This window comes from Poecilia latipinna, unplaced genomic scaffold, assembly GCF_001443285.1.
Source record: "Poecilia latipinna isolate Pla-1442-1.1 unplaced genomic scaffold, P_latipinna-1.0 Scaffold15, whole genome shotgun sequence".
Taxonomy (NCBI): domain Eukaryota; kingdom Metazoa; phylum Chordata; class Actinopteri; order Cyprinodontiformes; family Poeciliidae; genus Poecilia; species Poecilia latipinna.
In genome coordinates, this window is record NW_015112631.1 from 1,039,420 (window position 1) to 1,059,193 (window position 19,774).

General features: G+C 39.2%; 3 protein-coding genes across 6 annotated transcripts in view; 1 reads left to right on the forward strand and 2 right to left on the reverse strand.

Moving 5' to 3' along the window:
- The first annotated feature begins 460 nt into the window (after window positions 1-460).
- On the forward strand, window positions 461-9,858 carry kcnk6 (potassium channel, subfamily K, member 6). The gene is made up of 3 exons (XM_015033199.1): window positions 461-848; window positions 4,931-5,323; window positions 8,414-9,858. Exons 1-3 carry the CDS (start codon window positions 533-535, stop codon window positions 8,653-8,655), a joined length of 951 nt encoding a protein of 316 aa, XP_014888685.1. The 5' UTR covers window positions 461-532; the 3' UTR covers window positions 8,656-9,858.
- A 2,810-nt stretch (window positions 9,859-12,668) lies between these two features.
- On the reverse strand, window positions 12,669-16,550 carry sertad3 (SERTA domain containing 3). 4 transcript variants are annotated; one of them, XM_015033234.1, is made up of 3 exons: window positions 15,625-15,937; window positions 12,849-13,448; window positions 12,669-12,758 (listed from the first exon to the last, which is right to left on the reverse strand). In XM_015033234.1, the coding sequence occupies exons 2-3, from the start codon at window positions 13,439-13,441 to the stop codon at window positions 12,710-12,712; spliced, it is 642 nt and encodes a 213-aa protein (XP_014888720.1). In that variant the 5' UTR covers window positions 13,442-13,448; window positions 15,625-15,937; the 3' UTR covers window positions 12,669-12,709. The 4 variants fall into 4 exon arrangements, with proteins under 4 accessions (XP_014888720.1, XP_014888713.1, XP_014888702.1 ...); XM_015033227.1 differs by lacking the exon at window positions 15,625-15,937 and adding an exon at window positions 16,373-16,550 and having other exon boundaries at window positions 12,669-13,448; XM_015033216.1 differs by having other exon boundaries at window positions 12,669-13,448; window positions 15,570-15,930.
- A 1,621-nt stretch (window positions 16,551-18,171) lies between these two features.
- blvrb (biliverdin reductase B) overlaps window positions 18,172-19,774 on the reverse strand; it is a 14,053-nt gene continuing 12,450 nt past the window's right edge. Inside the window, exons 3-5 of the mRNA XM_015033246.1 lie at window positions 18,982-19,071; window positions 18,729-18,860; window positions 18,172-18,624 (exon numbers count right to left, since the gene is read on the reverse strand). Coding sequence (XP_014888732.1) covers window positions 18,470-18,624; window positions 18,729-18,860; window positions 18,982-19,071 — 377 coding nt within the window. The 3' untranslated portion in view covers window positions 18,172-18,469. The remainder of the gene's footprint in view (window positions 18,625-18,728; window positions 18,861-18,981; window positions 19,072-19,774) is intronic.

The following is a 19,774-nucleotide window of genomic DNA, read 5'->3' on the forward strand; positions in this document are numbered from 1 at the left end:
AAACTTTGGAAATGAATCTCAAAATTTCTGACTTTTTTTTTCTAGCAAAATTTCAACTTTTCAACCCAACAAATTTCCCTGTTTTTTCTATAAAATTTCTGAGATTATTCAAAAAAAATTCTAAGCTTTTTCTAGCATTTTCTTAAACTTTTCAAACTTAAAAATGTTCATGTTTTTTTTCTAGAAAATTTCTAAGATTATTCAAAAAAAAAAATGCAAGTTTATTTTCTGGCAAATTTTTAACAAACTTAGAAATCTCAAAATGTCTTACTTTTTTGGCAGAAATGTCCTCCTCTTTTTATTTTTCTATCTCCAATGACCCTAATACGCTGTCAAAATTAGCAGTTTAATTTTTTCACTTTCCTGACTGTCGGTAGTCGCCATCAGGATGCACCTGTGCGACCGCCATGTTGGCCCCGCCCCCTGTCCGCCGGTGGGAGGTGTTGGACCAATCAGGCCGGCCCCCTGAAGGTTTCAGTCTGCGCGCGGCGCAGAGGGGAAGCAGTCCGGGTGGGTCCGCCGACGCGCCGCCATGCATTCCGCCAGTAAGTCGTGGCTGCTGCTCAGCGGCTTCGTGCTCTTCTACATCATCTACCTGCTGTTCGGGGCGCTGGTTTTCTCCAGCATCGAGCGGCCGGCGGAGGACGAGCTGCGCCGCGACACGCAGCGGCTGAAGGAAGCCTTTCTGAACCAGAGCTGCGTCAGCGCCGCGACCCTGGAGCTGTTCCTCAGCAGAGTCCTGGCCGCCAACAAGCACGGCGTGTCCGTCCTCAAGAACTCCTCCAGCCGGTCCAACTGGGACCTGGCGTCCTCCATGTTCTTCGCAAACACTCTGGTCACCACTGTAGGTGAGTCCGCCAAACTTTGCGGGTTTTACGCATGACGCAGGCCAAACAAACTTTATTTTAACTTGAATACAATAAAGTGACCTGAATTAAGATGCCTAAAGTATCAAACTTTGTTCACTGAAAAGAAAATGGAGCTGCAACGTAAAACAATGAGTTAATTTGTTAAAATCTGTTAAATGAAGTTTAACATGACAGCTTGTATAAACTTAACACGTTTACTTGGATAAACATACATTTTTTAAGTTGGATCATCTGCTTTATTTTTTAGTGTAGTTTTATCTCTTTTTTTTTTGCCACATGTCCTGGACACATAACGAAAAGCTGCTGCTTAACTTTCTGTAAAGTTTTTCAGCCTTGACTTATGAACACCGAAACCAAAAACCTCAGTAGAGCCATTTGGTGCAACAGAGACCAAAGTTTTTGTTTTTTCTAATCTCTCATAACTGTTTAACCTGAATATGTCAACTTGGCACCAACTTAAGGCATTACTGGCTGAGTGCCCAGGTTTTTAGTGTTTAATTCCAGTATTTCATCAAGTTTGTCTTAATTGGGGCAATTTAGCTCCAATTTAGAAAGAAGACATCTAATTTAAGAGGTCTTTCCTGGATTAAACTGTTGATAGGAGGATTAATATACTTAGTGGAACTTTATATTGTTTTTTAGAGTCTGTGCTGCTTTCAGTTTCCCACTGAGACAAACAAATATTCTACTCTGAAATAGATTTTTACAAGCATCTGGTTTTAAATTGAATTCAGATCCGTTTTGGTGATTTTAGGGATTCACTGATAAAATTTGGACTGATGCTGATATTTACCAATATTATATTTACTAGGGATGGCAGTCTTTCACTGTCGTTTGAATTTTGGGTTAACGGTTCACATTCAAAGTAATTTTGGATTCAAAAAATTTGATTCATAATTATTTCTGCTTCAATGTGCAAAAATATCCTACTCCAATCTGCTTTGCAAAAACGACAATAATGGAGACACTTGGTGCCTCTTTCACATTAAGTTTTAATCATTAAGGTCTCATTAAATTGTTGAAGTCGCGTCACATCTCAGTGCAACTCTGGAGAACTTTAGTGAAGCTGCGTCTCTGTTGACCAGAAAATTGAGCAAATTGAAAAATGTTTTATTTGGATGGAAACTTTATTCACATCAGGAGAAGCATGATCATGAACAGGATGTTACTACTGGCAGAAACAACAAAGACAGGAAGCAGTTGGAGGATGATTTTTAATGACTTGTCATGTCAACAAACTTATTCATGTGATTTTTTTTTTGTTTCTTATTTAATAGAAACAACACAGTTGGGGAAATTGTTTTTCCACATTAACAGAATATTTGGAAAGTTTTGCACTCTGAAGTTGAACATTCTTCACTTTTGAAACTCTGAAATTTCAAACATTTCCCTAGAAAAATACTGATATTAATCAAAATCTCTGTTATTAATTTTTGACAATTGGAGTTCAGAAATTTCCTTATTTCTAGAAAATTTCTGGGATGGTTAAAATTGTCTTTATCTACACCGGCCCCATCATGACATCTTATGTACCCAAATTTATCATCTGTGGTTTTACCACTAGTTTGTTTTTCAAAAATGATCAGGTTGAACCAAAATAAAAAAGCAATGTCTGTTTTTTTTTGTGTGTTTTTTCTGGTTAATTTCCAGTAAATGTTTATTACTTTTTTTGGTGGGGGGGGGGGTGATTTTTGGTTTATACTTTCAGTTCATAACTGAAACTATGAACTGAACTTGAATTCAGGCTCTTTGTGTTCATGGTGTTAAATATAACCCCATGTAGTTTTAAGAGTTTACTGAACACGATGAATTTAGAAAAGGAGTAAAAGGAAACCGCTGAGATAATTTGTGCTTCAGGACTTATGGGCCTGGCTTTCAATGCACTTCCTGTTTTGACAGGAAGTTGAGGCAGCTGCTGATTAGATGGGCTGCAGAATAGTTTGACATGTTCGCTTCTGTACTGCCAGGAAGGAAAGCAAACGATTGTAAACGAGTTTCAGCTGCAAAAACTACAAACCCTCCAAACGAAAGTTTCATAATGTTTCTGAAAATAACCTGATGGAAAGTGATTCACCATATTTCAGTGTTAATCTACGGGGAAAAAGACATTAATTCTACCTACCATGCAACGTTAAGTGGCTGTAATATCTCTGTCTGGTTCAATAAACACACAAAAGTTGTTTTGAACATTTATATCAATCCAAAGGTCACAGAACCTCAAACTCCAGCTGAGCCATGTGGGTGAATTGACTCTCACTCTGGTTGCCTAGCAACAACCTGCTGGGTAACGTCTGAAGTCCCCCCCCTCCCCACACCTTCAGTTGCCTAGCAACAACCTGCCAAGTAACTGTCACAGCAGCAGTTTAAGTTTTCTTCCAATTTGCTTCATAACTGATTAAAAATGATAAAAAGACGTTTAGCGAAACTGGATAAGAGATCAGTTTGACATTATTTAAAAAAAACTGATTAGCAACTCATACATTTTCTTTATTCCTTACATTTTTAGTTTCTGTTTAACATTTATGTAATAAAATGTTTCACTGGCTAACTTATTTTTAAATTTTTAGCTTAACTTTTTTTGAATTCCTATATTTATTCTTTCAGTCGGTGATATTTCTTCTTTTTTTTAATGGATTTTTTGTTAAACTTTCCAGCAGCTAACATTTTTCTTAAAAAAGCAAGACCTTGGTAACGTCTACAAGTCTGGTTCTTGTGAAATGTTGGCTCATCTGCTGGATGGAAGCTGAAATGTCTCATTACTGACTAAAATCTCTGTTTCAGCTTCTTATGTTTTGAAAGAAGTCGGTGACGCCGCTGTACGTTTTGCTCTTTGTTGCAAAACGCAGCGTTATCTTGGTCAACTGCTGCTGAGATAGTCGCCGTCACAGACATGCTGCTGTAAAATGCTCACTGAGGAAATGCAAATTCATGCATGAAGCAGAACAGAGATGATCTTTGTTTGCCTGGTTGGTTTCTATGTTTTCTTCTTATGCGTTTTAAATGAAGACGAGAACAACAGCAGAGTCTTGGCAACCCGCAGTGATCAGACAGCGGCGCGTGATTTTGTTTTCCGCTGCGGTTCTCATGTTTCTGCTGGTTGCCTGGACTCTGGATGTGGAGCTGCAGATGAACCAGCTGCAGGAGAAATGTGCAACCAGTTTGCACTAAAGTGAGAAATGTGCAGCTGAAAGCGACTGCAGTTTTACTGTCGCTCACATGTTAAGCGTAAGGAAACGACCTCTGACCTGCAGAACAGCTGGAGGTCTGAGCTCTAATCCTGACTTTGAAATGCATAATTATCACATGACGTCAAACTTCTGGGAGCTTTATCACCGACGGCCATCTTGGTAGGCAGTTGCTATGACAACAATAACAAGCCACTAGCTTGGAGCTAGCGCTCACCTCGTTCATATCCAACTTATAGACAATACAAATATCTCATTGTTTATATGATACTATTGAGTATTTCTTGCTTCTCGGTGGCTGCAGTCTTTTGGTTAATTTTTGGTTAAAACATGTTTTTGTTTTTGTAGAAAATCCAGAAACTTTCCTCAAGTAGGAACAGAAATGGCTCATAATGTAATTACTCAAAGTGCAGCGTATTAAAATACTCCTAAAAGTACATTATATAAAGTAATTACTCATGTAAATGTAACTAGTTACTACCTGACTCTGGTACTAACTAGTTACATTTATCTGACTTTCAGGTGAAAGTAGATTAGCTAAAAGTTTTCAAAATTAGTTAAAAAGCTAAATGAAAAATTAGTGCATTAGCTATTTAGCGTAGCCACCACAGGTACCATCTAATTACCTCGTTTTAATCATCTAGTGAGATTTTATGACCTGAATCATCCAGTTTTGGTGCAGAAAACTGTTTTTGGACATTTAGTAACTTTAGACCACCAGAAAACTTCTGAATTGGAGAATCCAGGAATTTACTCGAGTAATGATACTTAGTTATAAAATTACTGAAAGTACAATGTTGTAAAAATACTCCTATAAGTAGGAGTATTAAAAAGTTCCTCCAGTAGATGCACCCAGCAGCTCTGGTGTCCTTGCAGGTTATGGCCACACCACGCCGCTGTCTGACGCTGGGAAAGCGTTCTCCATCGCCTACGCGTTAATCGGCGTTCCCTTCACCATGCTGGTGCTGACCGCCTGCGTCCAGAGGATCATGCAGCCTCTGGTCCTCGCCCCGGTCGGCCTCCTGCAGCGCTCCGGCCTCAAGCCGCGGCCGGCCACCGTCGTCCACTTCCTGCTGCTGCTGCTGGCGGTGGTGCTGTGCTGCTTCCTGGCGCCGGCCGCCGTGTTCAGCGCGCTGGAGGCGTCCTGGACGTTCCTGGACAGCGTCTACTTCTGCTTCATATCGCTGTGTACCATCGGGCTGGGGGACTTCGTCCCGGCGGCGCGGCCCGGCCAGCCTTACAGGGCGCTGTACCAGGTGGCCGTCATGGGTGAGTTCAACTGACCCATCAGCAGTTCAGAACTTCACTAATAAAACCATCTCATGTTTGCTTTTATGCAGAAACAGAATCTTACAAAGTATTTTGGTCTAGTTTCTAGTGCAAATACCTTCGTACACTTGAGTAACTTTTCAGCAACAAATCATTTTTTATGATTAGGCCGTTGCCTAGCAACCCAGTTTAGTCCCACTGTCAGATTATTTCATGGGAAAAATGTCTTGTTGGAAGTGAAATAATCTACTAGCTTAACTGGAACTTTTTCTTTTTACATTGAGGATTTATTGACTACAAACAAACTTATTTCTTGCTTAAAAGTTACTTGTAAATTACTTTTGTCTTAAAGTGTACTAAGATAAACTAAACCGATATTAGTTGGTGGGGTTTTGTTTTCGCAGTGTAGGATGACGGTTGTGTTTCAGACTGTTTGGTTAGGAGGCGGCGCCTCATCCTGAAGGAGGAACATCATCATCATGTTTACTGAGCTCCAGTTCGACTGATGCAAACAAGACGGACGGCTTAAAACCCAGGGAAAAAATATGAAAATACTAGTGGTGCAACTGGATTAAAACTTGAAATGGTTTCCATAGCAACCCTCCTGGGATGAGGTGGTGCTTGTTAAACAGCTCACTGTAAATATATCACCAGATTTAACGACGCTGTCATTGAACAAACGATGGAGAAAATGATAAACATCAATCCTGACGGGTTGGTTTGTTTTCTAAACTTGAATTGGATTTTATTGTGAAAATGATCATAAATGCTCTTCTTGTTGTGTCGTTAGCGTTCTGCTAACCTGTGCTCATGTAAACTTCGTCCGAAGACGTGAAGTTTGAGTTCATTCAGGGTTTTGTTGCAACTTCTTGAGGCCCGGCCCGGTTTTTTATCCCAAAGCTCCAGTTTATCTTCAGTTTGGTGGAAAATCCCCAGAGCGAGTCCTGGATGTTGGCGCTTCGTCTTAATGACTGAAGGCTATGTTTAGCAGCCGTTTATTGCTTTGTGCGTCGGTGTGAAGCTGACTGCTGCAGATGGCCTTGGCTCTTACCTCAGAGGTGAGAAGTGGCGCTTCTCTGCTTCTCCTTTTCCTCAGCAGCACATCAGGCGCAGACGGCCACTTCCTCTTTAACCTGACGGTTGCTCTCCCTGCCACTATTACTTCATTTCTCTTTGTAAACATTTTGTGTTTTCATAGAAACTGTTTAAAATCAAGCAGTTTGGATTTTATTCCTCAGTTTTAGGAAAAAGTGTTAACTTGGTGCAGTTTTATGTGCCTTTCTTAAATTAAACTTATTTTTTAACTCTAAAGAATAGCTGAAAAACTTTAGGAATCAGTTTTTCTTTTATGATGCCAAAGGAAACTAATCGTGTGACTAAAGACGGGTTTCCTGTTTAGGCGTTGATGGGTTTTCATACGACAGAATATTTGGGCCAGGGAAAAATGTATTACAAAAATCATTGTGAGAAAAACAGTCGTAGAAGAATCAAGTCATAAAACAGTAAGTCACAATGCTAGTGCAACAAAGTCACAACGTTGAAAATACAATAAAGTTGGATGCCAAAGTTAAAAAGTACAAGAAAATTTAAATGATCAGAACTGGAAAAGTTGTAGAAGAAGAACAGCGACATTACAGGAACTGGTGACGTTTCCAGAGTCGTGAAAATAAAGCTGGCATAAAAAAATGTGCCAACATAAGAATTAAAATTCAGTTTAGATGTAATATGAGGGGAAAAGTCAAACGATAAAAGCATCAATTTTCTCAACTGCAGGTTGCAGAACCAGACTTGCTCTGCAGGAAGCCTGAGTGTTTCTGTAGGAAATGAAGCCATGAATGTTTGAATCCTTTCACCTCGAACTCTCCAAACTTCTTGTGAACCTTTTTGTGTTTTCCTGCATCAGCTGCTCGGGTTGAACTTTTTTCTCCGTCATGTTTTGGCAGGAAGCCGAGCGCTTCACCCGCAGCAGCCATGTTGGTTCTGCAGACAGGCGGGATTACGTAATGTCAGAATAAGTGAAGCCAGATTAACTGTGAACAGGATTAAAGTGCAGAATGTGACCTGCAGACCGTGACGGTTTCCTTCAGCCACTGAAGCTAAAATATAATTACCTGCCGTTTATTCCACATTCGCATCGTTTGAGCTGCAAAACGACCTGATTTCTGGCAGATTCTGAATTTCTGCAACACTTTTGCTTCAATCTGGGAGGAATTTCAAAACTCCTGAACTGCTGTTTGAGTTTTGCTGCTGAGTAAATATTTCCGGACGAGTTGTGGAGTTTGAACAGTCAAAGTCCTGAAACTTATCAGCTGCTGTATATTTTCCTAAATTCTGGAATCGTTTAAAACAAAGTAGGTTGATTCTTCAGTTTCTGAGTAATTTAATGGCAGCAGGCCATTAAAGTGTAATCCTGCCATGTTGAAAACCTCTGAAGACACAATGACTGAGCTTCCTTATCGTGGAATGGAAATAAAAATGGAGTGGTGTCAGATTTTAGTGGTTGTAGGATTTCTCCTTTGTCGTTTGTAAAAGACCAGGAGCCATTTCTCCAGCTAGCGTTAGGCTATGGTGTTTGCAATCTTTTGATCTCCATGGCAACCATTCAGCTGTGCAAAATGCCTGGTTGGCCCTAACCCCGCCTTCGAAGACAAAACTCCTCCTCTGAGCTTCAGTTTCCAGTCTTCTGCCTCGCAGAGCAACCCTCCACCACAACTCCCCCACTCGGCTCCTTCAGACTAGCCAGCAGCAATTAGCAAACACCTAGTGGCACTGCTGAGCTCGTTACAGGAGCTACTGCTCAGTTAAACGCTGTTAAAGGGTTAATATTGGAGCCATGTTGGGATGGCTTCCTGTAGGTGGAGTTTCAGAAAGAGTAGGAGCTTCTTAAAGAAACAGAGGCCCAATTTAAAGGTGTCAAATTAGAAAGCTAAATTTCTTAAGTCATATTTGAAGTACATTATTTTTATAACTTATTTTGCTATAAAAACACAACATTGCCCCTTTAAGCAAAATATTTTGGCCAGTAATATCAGATTTTCTCAGGTTTTGCATAATCCCAACATGAGACTTTTTCTGTTTTGGCTTTTCCAGTCTACCTGTTCATTGGTCTCATGATGATGTACCTCCTACTGCGGACCTTCCACAAGATGGCCGACGTCCACGGCCTTACCACGTTCTTCCAGCTGCCGCGCTGCGAGGCGTCTCTGATCGACGACGACACAGAGCCGATCGTCGGCACCGACCCGACTCCGCCTCGCCCAAAAGACAGGCCCGCCACCAAACCTCTGGATCCGGGATCCCAGCCGTCGTACAACTCCATCAACAAAGGCTGAACCGGCGGCGGCGGCGGGGAAAGGATTTACCTCAGGAGAGCCGCTGGGCTGAATCTGAACTCTTGTTTTAATTTCATTCCAGAGGAATTGAGATGAGCTTTAAGGTTCAGCCTGTTGGCGGGTAGAAAGTGTTAAAGTTGGAACAGAAACTCTTTAAAAAACTTGCTAAAAAGCACAGGAAGCTGTTTATGCGTCTTCTACACTGGTTTACAGTCTCTAAACGGGCACAAGACTTGGGTCGGTCTGCAGCTTTTTAACTAATTCACTTTGGTCCATTTGTACATGTTTATTTGTCACGTTTGGATTTCTAATGCAGAACTAATGAGTAACATCTTTTTTTATTTTATTTTAGCAGGACGTACATCCGGATCTGCTCACTGAAACTAACAGTCGTCCATTTGACTTTTGAATTATTATAATTAAATGAATGTCAAATTGCTTAAAATGTGACGGCTGCTTCAGATCTTCAGTGAAATCAGTCGGTTGCTTAGAAGAAAACTACGACGGCAGATTGGGGCCACTGTAGATGGGAGCCGGGGTGAAAGAGAATTACTGCCAAAAAAATTAACATTTTCAGATTAATCTCAGAATTCTGTTAGAAAAAACTTGGACATTTGAGCTTGGCATCAAAAATTTGCAAGAAAACTCATTTTGAAACTATTTTTTGAGAAACTTGGAAATGTGAGTTTCTAAAGCTGAAATGTTTCTGAGATCTCAAAATTTGAGTTATTCTAACAAATGTTCAACTTAAGCTCAGAAATGTTCAAATTTGACTGTTGATTCAAATGTCCAAGAAAAAAATCTACAGTTTGAGATCTCAACATTTCCTGTGACAAATTATTTAAGATTTGATATCAATCTCAAAATTTGGGTCATTTTTGCCAGAAATTAACTTTTTTTCATTCTCTTTTGTTTACAGTGGCCCCAGTACATAGTGGTAGAAAACAGAAGGGGGCGCTGTTTGCATCAGTAAATGGCTGGCATGTAATTCGTCATGTTAGTGGGATTCATTCAAAACTGGAGCAAATGGTTTCAATACAGGGAATGAAGAGGCTGAACTCATCCATGGCTGTTTGGAGAAATACTTGAAATGCACTTTAATTAATGCAGATGTTATACTTGTAGGGCTGAAATAATGACTGTGTTGTAACAATTTAGGTAGCGTCTTAGTCATATTTAAATAAAGGTTTTTCCTTAAGTCTGCTCCTGTCTTCTAGTCTGTTAAATATTTTATGAATTAACTTGAAATTTGGATCCTTCTCATGTTTTATTGTCGCGGTCGAACAGTTCTCCAGGACCTGTTTCTGAATGATGCAGAGGATTATAACAGGTTATGTTAAAACAGCAGGTCTTGATTCTCCTTTTGCTTGACCATTCATACTGTTATTAAAATGGAAACACAATAAGACTTCTGTGTGAAAGGTTGGATCCAAACGACTAACGGCTCCTGGACCAGAGCGACCGACGGAACGAGGCGCCGGATGCAAGCGACCAAAAAAACTAGAGGTTGGACCAAAGCGACCGATGGCACAAAACCAGAGACTGAAGAAACCTAAAGAACGAGGCCTTGGATTGAAGCGACTGACTGATTAGACCCGAGATCCCGGAACCATGCGACCAAAGGATTGAGATTCCAGATGCAAGAGGTTGAAGGAAAAAGATCCTGGACCCCATCGGCTCTTTAAACAAAAGTTGCATACATTTGCTGCACTGAGGATAAAAATGGCTCTTTGGATTGAAAAGGGTCTTTGACTAAAAGCCTTGTGGCTTTGCAGAATGACATAACTGAACCGTGAAACTGGGTCGAACACAAGAACCACTAACTTCCATGCCATCATCATCTCATGACCATCGGAGAACAAAGATTGTTTCATTAAACGGGAGGTGAAGCTCGCCCCACCCTGGTTCTTCCATCATGTCACTGGTGAGGAAACGCTCTGCTGCTCTGCACAAACATGTTTCATGCAGATTCCTCACCGGCTGCATCGCAGGCTGGGACAGGAGGAATCCCACCCACAACTTTTCCACAGCAAGTCACTGAGCCCCTGAGCTTGAATTGTTCACCTTTTGAACCTTTACTAGAGGAACTTATCAATTTTGTACCATGGAAACGGAAGCACATGATTGGAAACTTGAGAAAAAAGGAAAATACCAGGATGTCCGGCAAATTGGGGCTAAATGGAGACCTAATGTCTGATAAACCCAACCTAGGGTAACCACTCGCCATTCAGATGGGATTTAAAAATGGAGCTGGAATCAGTTTTATAAATGCAAATTAGTCTTTCTGGAATTTTGCTGCTTAAAGTTGCAACAAATTGGAGCAACTTTCATTTCTGATTTGTTTTTTTTTTCTAGACTTTGAATCGTTGCTGCTTGGATAATTACCTCTAGTTTTGGAAGTGGTGCCAGCAGGTTTTAAGCCTTTGCTTTTTCACTTTAGGACAGCTATGATGCATAACCATGGCAACAAGGTATTGATTTAACTGGTAGCAGCTGGCTAGCATCTCAAAAGCTCAAATATCTGAATTTTGACCCCAAACCTCAGTTGGATGCAGCAGAGAAAGTTCAAACCACCTCTTCCATCCATCAGTGTTCAAGGATTGTATCCCCTACTCCAACATCTAACTATAGCTTAGACAGAAATTTAAGAGAACTGGCAAAAGGAAATGAGGTGGATTATACAAATTTTACACTTTGTACTGGTGATTCACAATTTAGGTTGGTTTTGATAACATTTTTAAAAATGTTTTTTCAAGACACTTTAAATGTTACATGATGGAAAATTTAAACAAAGTGAAAAACATTTTATTTTTTTATCCTTTGTAACCTGGCTAAATGCACTGGTCTAGTCAAAGAATCATGCACTACTGAGGTCACTTACAATAAAATCAATTTAAAATACTCTGGCAATCATGTAACATGTCAAAAATGTCGTTTGAGAATTTCATGTAAAATTGTATGAGATGCCTGTAAAAGTTGCTTCTAACTGCTAAATGTTAAAAAAATCACAATTTGCACCCAGATATTTTAAGAAAATCTGTATTTCTAAAACTAAATGGCTATAAAACAAAAGTACATAAATTAAAAAAAGCAAAAAAATATTGAAAGTACATGAAAATAACAGTACATAAGGTGGTACATTAATACATCATTAGTGATTTGTCCATGTGATACAACTTTAAATAAAACATTTTGTTTGCAACAAAAACGGTTTATAGTCTGCAGAACAGCTAAAACTTCAGACGTTTCTGTGTTTCTTCAAACCATATCTGGGTTAAATGCTCAACAATTAAATATGAAATAAGTATTAAATGTCTAACAACATTTAAGAACAAAAAGAGGGCTTTTTGTTTCATCACTGTGTGTTAAAAACACTAACATGGTTGAGGCAAATGCATATTACTGACAAAGTGCAAAAATGTAAAGTAAACCATATAAAACATGTCGGCACCGCTGGGATTCTTAGAGCCAATATGGCTGAAACTTTGCAGCGTGTTAAATAACAGTGCTGTGATGGCTCTTTGAATTAAAAACAAGTTTAAAAAGACAGAAAACAACTTCAAGTTGAACTCTTACAGAAACTGAACGCAACGTAACTGACATGTTCAGGAAAACAGCTGAGATATTCCCAAAACAAAACGCAAAACTTCCCGACTTCTTCACAGGTCTGAGCCGTAATGTTAGTGTTTCTGCCACATGATCAGAACCGAGATCTGGCGCCATCTTCTGGTCCGGTCCCGGTACTGCTCACGCTTCAGACAGCTGCAGCTTACTGGCTCATGATCCACAGACTCGCTGCTTAGCAGTGAAGAAACGGCTCAGGCTACAAACAGATTTTACTGCGACTCGGTTTATTTTTAAACCAAAAGCTGCCAAAGTTCCTCCTGCCCCGTTTTTACATTTCATTTGCATTCCTACGACTTTCTAAACCTCGTAATGCACTATTGTTTGAGTTCATGTAGAAAGTTAAAAAATAATAAGCATTTCTTCTCTTCTGAATTCAGACCACTAACTTATGATGGAAGTTTTTTGTTGTTTATTTTAGAGAAAGTCGTCAAGACTCCACCAGGATCTCCATCAGGTGCTCCAGCTCAAACGCTTCCCTGCTTTGATTAGGACCAGAGAAGGAGGCGGAGTCAGGTGAGGAAGACGAGGAAGAGAGCGGACTGAAGGAGGAGAACGAAGGCAAGCACCTGAAGTTGGAGGAGGCGGAGGAGAACGGCGGCAGGTAGCAGATCAGCTCCTCTTCGGCCGGGTAGCCGACTCTCCCCAGCAGGGACGCATCTACTTCCTGGAACAGATCCTCCATGCTGACGTCGTTCACGTAGCCGGGTTTCGCCGCGTCGCCGGCGCTCTCCAGGAGGTTCTCCACGGACCGCAGAGGTGTCCGCGGAGCTGCCTGCGGGCCGCCGTCGATGGTGGAGTCCAGCGCAGTGAGGATGGAGGAAATGGCGGCTGAAAGGGAGAAGTCGGACTCCGCTGACCCCCAGTCCTCGTCCTCTGATTGGCCGCGGTTTGTGGGCGGAGTCGCCGGTTCTCCGGACATTAAGGCAGAGTCCGGTGGCGGTGGCGACTCACAGTGTTTCTCCAGAGCGATCTGGCGCAGCGTGTTGGCGATCAGAACCGAGCGGCGCAGGCTGGGCTCCGGCAGCTCCTGGCCGCGCTGGTACTTGTTCAGTGACACGGAGAAGACGAACTGCCGCTGGCTCTCCCACGTCGGGCTGCTCCGGTCCGACGCCTCCCCGTCCTCCAGGTCCAGTTTCCGTTTCTGACCTTTCAGAATCATCTTCACGCTGCGGAGGAAAGCAGAAACGGTTCAAGTTTGGATCTATAAATAAAAAACCTGGAGAGATCCGACTAGGCCCGACGCATTTACAAATTTACTGCCATAACTTCAGGCCTTATTTTTCTGGATGTTGATTCGTCCCAGAAGTTCTTGTGATTAACGATAATATTGTTGTTTTGAGACCATTTTCAAGTACTACAATGGTAATAATGCAAGAACACATTCTCATGTTACTCAGCATGTCGTTGCTAGGTAACCACAGTTGGGAGGGGGATGGGGGGCTTGAACCTGCTTGTTACCCTGGTAGGTTGTTGCTAGGCAACCAGAGTGAGTGAGTGAGTTGATGCCACTCACATTCTACAGATTTTTCATTAACTACTTAAAAAAAAAAAAAAAAACTCAATTCCTTTTGGAAACAAGAAAAAAAGAAAAACTTTATATTGCCTAAAATGCAACAAAACAGCTTTAGTAAATCTCAACTGGTTAAAACTTTACACTTGAGTTTTGGCAAAAAAAACATTTACAGACAAAAGTGTTTTTATTTTAAATACAGGTATATATGTATATATATCCATACACATTGTTCTGGCTTATGAACACTGTTCTGATTACAACTAATTGCCTTTTTTGTTTTGATTAACTGATTGCTAAATTAGCTGATAAATGTTTAAATAATCAGTTACATCTATAAATAACATGATCACAAAATAAAACCTGCCAGAAAAATACAAAACAAAACAATTTTATAGTTTCTTTCAAGTGGAGCTACAAAGCTGATTTGTAAAACAAGAGGTCTCACTTTGACAAAAACTGCAGGTGTGTATTTGTGTCTAAATAAGACTGTGAAACCTGGACTGGAGTTTTTTCCACTGATGACAGCAGAGATGTTCAAATCCCGTCCGACAGGGCCGGTCCCTGCCATGTTTCAAATGGTTAAACTGGATCCTAAAACATTGTTAATTTCAGGCAGGTGTGTTGAACCTGGAAAACACCTAAAACATGTGGGACACCAGCACTGAGGACACAACTGAATACAGGTTTTTAGAAAACTATTCATTTATCTGTAATTGTGAAAACAAAAATTTATTTTTTTTTGGAAATTATAATTACTCCCTTATTTATAACCTGCCACTTTTCCATTTGAGCATTTCTTGGTTTTCTAGACTAAATGTTTTCAGATTTTTTCATCAGTTTTTATGATATTTTGGATGTTTGAGCTAAAAATGCCTTTCCAATTCTGAAGTAAGGTTGTTTGGTTTTGTTTTTATTATCAGAAAAACTTAATCTACCAACAGAAACTGAAAAGGGGATCAAAAAACGATTCTGAATTTACAATTTGAGATCAGAAATCAGATTGTCTTGATATAAAATTGAAGTGAAAAGCTTTAAATCTTTTATAAATTCTGATTTGTATTTTAGAGAATAAGAATACTAAATTTGTGCTTCCTCTCATTTTATTTTGTTTTTCTACTTAGAAAACTTGAAAAATGATCAAATCAAATTCTATACTTTCAGACTGAGCACTATTATAACAAATAAAAAATCATCTCTCAGGACAGATGAATGGAGAATGGAGGAAGTAAAACAGCTGGTGTGGAATATCACATGTCCTTATTTTTAAATAATGCCATCAATCTAATGGAGGACAGAAATTAGTCATCTGTTGGCTTCTGCTTTACTATGACTCAACATTCTTCGTGACTCGTTTTTCTTAAGCTTTTCAAGTTTCAGGACAAATATAAACTAATTCAAAAACACTTTAATGCTTGGGGCCATTTAATTTAAAAAGTGTAAAGTCAGTAAAAGTTTCCCCAAGGATTATATCTAATTACAGGTAAAACTTAAAGTTCAGAGTTAAAAAGGTAGAGTCAGGATCGATATCAGAAACCGTCTAAATTATATATTCTGATTTAGTCAAGTTTGGTTTTGTTTCTTTTGAGTTTTTAGAGGCATTTTTGATCCTCTGAAAGCTGCTTTTTTGAGACACAAGATGGGGGTTGGTGCTGTAACGTTTGATTCATCGTGTGGGAGGGAAAAAAATTACCCGGCTATACAGGGGACACTTTATAAAATGATTTAAATAAACAACTAACATTTTGTTTAAACAAAGCAAAAAACTTTAACTCACCCGGAAACCCAGGCTGTAAACTTGTAAAGCTGTTTAAAAAGACAGTTAAACCGACCTGTTGGTTCACTCCTCCCTCGGAGAGTTTCGTTGCTGCCGTTTAACTTTTAAACTCGTCGCAATTACTCACTTCGCTAAAAGGACGACCGATAAAACTTCGCTTTTATGTAACCAAAGTAAAAATTGAACGGAATTTAAATAGCGATTTTTGAAAAAGTGAAAAACGTTTAAATGTACCGGAGCGCGGAGTCGGGTGAAACTAAGAGCAAGCTCCCGCCCGTGATTTGAGTTTCACGCCAGTCGCTTTACAGTTGGAAGCTGGATGTCGAAAGGCATTCTGGGTAATGGAGTTTAGTTGCGTAACATTCCACCAGATGATTTTTTTTCCCCCTTTACAAGACAAGCTAATGTAACACTTCTTCATCTTATACTAATAACACCATATCAGTATTGATATAAATACTATTTATAAAACCGTTAAGTCGCCACTGTTCCGAATTATGTAATTTGGATTGCAGTAATTCCTCAATGATTACGTCACCTCACAAAAAAGGCATTTCCGTCGGAGTTCAGTATAAAACCACCAAAACTGCAACCTAATGAGGTTAGTTAATACATTTACCACAGGACAATATATAATTTATGACATAAAAGCAAAGAAATAACTAATAATATCGTTAAAATTAACTATTTTAACCCTTTTAGTATGACTTTTAAAAAGGAAAGCAAGAGAAGAGGTGTCCACGTCCACAAGGAAACTCATTTAAAATGAAGGCCAGTTATGGAAGCACAGGAAGAGAGGTTACCTGAAAGTTGTGGCCCATATGAAGAAAAACTGTTAGTAAAATTAGCTCGAACCGAAGAGAAACATGTCAAAGTTTCTGGTTTCGGTTCTATTCCTTTAAACTTCCAGCTTCATGAAGTTCCAGCGAGTCAAAAACAGCCGCAGCTCCTCCTCCATCCTTCCCAGCCTTAGCATTGGCCAGAACAGGAAAAGGGTCAATTTACCAAAATACAACTTCCGTTTGACTCTTTCAAAGTAAAGGCTTGTGCAAATCCGTTAACCATTATTTGGTAAATACAAAGTTAGGGATAAAATGACAATGGCAAGCTCAGAGACGTATTGGCACCATTGTAAATAGAAAAAAAGAGGAGTACATTTCCACCAAAAAAAGAAAATGAAATTTTGAGATTCATCTCAACATCTTTTGAGAAAGAATTTGGAGATTTCTATGTTTGAAAAGTAAAAAATTTGCTAGAAAACGAGAAATTTTGAGATTGATCTCAGAAATTGAGAAAAAGTCTTGGAAATTTCCAAATTTCTGAAGTTGAATACGTGGAAATTTTCAAGTTTTTCTAGAAAATTTCTGAGATTTTTTTTGGCGGAAATGTGATTAATCTATAATATCAGAGTTTAATTTCTAAGTCGAGTGACAAAATATGTTATTCTATTTTCTGATATCTACCACTATTACTTCACAAGAAGCTAAAAGTGACCTTTTATGATTTCTTGAACATATTTGAATTCTGTTGCACAAAATCATTCTTCACAATAACATTTTATTCTGCTCAGTTCCGCCTATTTTGAACTCCTTTTAGAAAAAGCTGTTTTAAGGCTATATCACTTTAAATATTTTAAATCCAAATAAGTTGCTGGTGGCGAAACCCCATTCCCTACATGTGGTGGAGGTTTTGGGTTGCAAGGTAACCGGACTGAGCTTGGCTAGAGTTGATAGATAACGGCACAGTGCCTGAGGATTGTAACTAAGCAATTGGGAAGTTTTTGAAATGCCTCATTATCCACACATCAAAATCAAGTTGGTCAAGTTTTTTTTTTTTTTTTTTCCCTGCGTTGTTTTTAGAGGCGGTTGAGACCCAAATGGAAGTAGAAAAATGTGCAAAATATAAATGTTGTATAATAGGTCCCCTTTAAATCTTGTCTTCTTTTCCGTCTCCTAAAAGGAAATGTCTCTTCCACAAAATAATTTAAAATCACAACATATATTCATGCACATTAAAGTATGTAACTTTTTATTTTTTTTTACATATTTGTTCAAACTGTCACCATGTTGACAGTTTATTAAACAGATAACCTGTGATGAGATGAATCCCCTCTACCTGAGCTACTATTGTCAGAAGAAATGTACCACTCCTGACCAAAAACAACCAATCAGATTCAGGAGGTGGGCCTTAGCGTTGTGAATCACTTCATGTACTCGATGCTAAATGTGCTACCATCTGGCCATTACAGGAAAACCATTTATCTGCCACCATTGGTGGCTATGCTAACTAGCCTTAGCATTTAATGTGAATGCTCAGCGGTAGCTGAGAGGAAAGGGGGATGGGCAGTGCTACACAAGATTGTGATTGACAGCGCCAAGACCCGCCTTTAATTGGCTGTTTCTAGTTGGCACTGGGAGAAGGCAGAGGAGCTAAAATTTTTTCACAGATCTGTCTCAGACAATATTGTTACAACATGGTGACGGTTTCATCAAATATGTAAAAATATATATATATGTATATATCTATATATATTTATAAGAGGTACTGGAGCTTTAAGAGTGAGTGAAACTTCTCATTAGAGCTTTATAATTTACTCAGTAAATGATGCAAGACAGAAAAAGGACTTTTATTATTACCAGCTGTAAAATGAATCCAGAGCAGAATAAAAGCTTCACATGTTGTAAAGTTTGGTAACAAGATACAATCTTGTGCTGCGGCTGTTAAAGACAATAAAACTCAAAGATCTGAAGCATGTTTTGCTTATTTACCAATAAAAGAGATGGAATGAATTTGAAAAATCAAAAACATCTCTTGATTTATGTGTTAATGTTCTCTTTTCTATTTAGTTTTTTGGTGTAAATGGTAAAAAAATGGAAGCATCTGCAGTGAGTTTGCTGGGATTATTTGTATTCTCCCCAGACTCCCACAGTCTTTCTGTCCCACTCCGATGTGGACAGACACTTGACAAAGAAATGTCCCAGATCGTGCTTGGAGATGGCTCGTCCTTTCAGCATATTTTCTGTCGCCGAGTAGCGCTCAGTCAGAGGAAGGTCGCCTGCAGAAAACCCAAACAAGTTACAACTTTTTATTAGTATACAGAAATAAAATCCTATCATTTAAAGGAGGAAAGTTACTGCTAGATACTTGTTTTCTACTGACTAGCAATGTGAGGAGGCATGACAGCCACGTAGTCGAGCCCGGATGTTTTCAGAACCGTGTACATCCGGTCATGATCCTCTGTCACTGGGACCAGACGAGGCGGGACTTTGGCGCGATCCCACAGGAGGAACGCTGGGTTAGAAATAAATGGGATGATATGATAAATATAAAAATTTAAATATTATGCTTTTCATGTTAAATGAAAAACATTTAACATTTATTTGCTAATAAACAGCCTCTTTAAGCCTCATACCTGACATGCAGCCGATGACTTTGCGGATTCCTCGTGCCTTCATGGCCTCCACGATGTTCTTGGTGCCTTCAGACATCATGGTGGTTGGGCCTAATCGGCAAAAATACCATCAGTCTGTTACTGCAATAATAAATGTAGATCTTTTTTTATTGTCTTTTTTCTTTTTGCAAAAATTCAGCAAAGATGAACACCGTGTGACTAAGCAGACGTTTTTCTGTACAAGGATAAATAAATTACAGGATGGAACCTTGGGGAACCCCTCATGTCATTTTCATCTACTCTGTTGAAAAGTTACCTACTGGCACAAAGAAGTCCCTTTGCTTTAGATGAAATTCAAAATAGTCAGAGAGAGTCTGTGTTGGAATATTATCTTACGTAAACCAAAAGGTCGAAGGTCACCCATAGTGACTAACTTGCAGTATTATACCGTGAAAACATCTTCCTGGACAACTAGAAGTGTCATAAACTGGAAGTGTCATAAAATAAACTTGTTGCAAGAAAGAATTGCACAATGTGAAGAAAAAAATGCACACTAACCAGTTCATGGAGGAAAAAAAACATTTCAGTAGGAAATGTTTCAGCTGAACAATCAAAAAAAGCAAAAAAATCATCATTTACAAGAAAAACATTCTTTGACTTTCTCATCTAATTTTCTATCCTGTTTGACTTCTAAAATATTTCAGCAGTTTAACTCTTTTTCCATTTTTGTCCTACAAATTCTACCAAAAACTTACATGAAAATAATTCAAAAATTAAAATCTGTAAATAATTCAAATTGGTACATAATTATAAT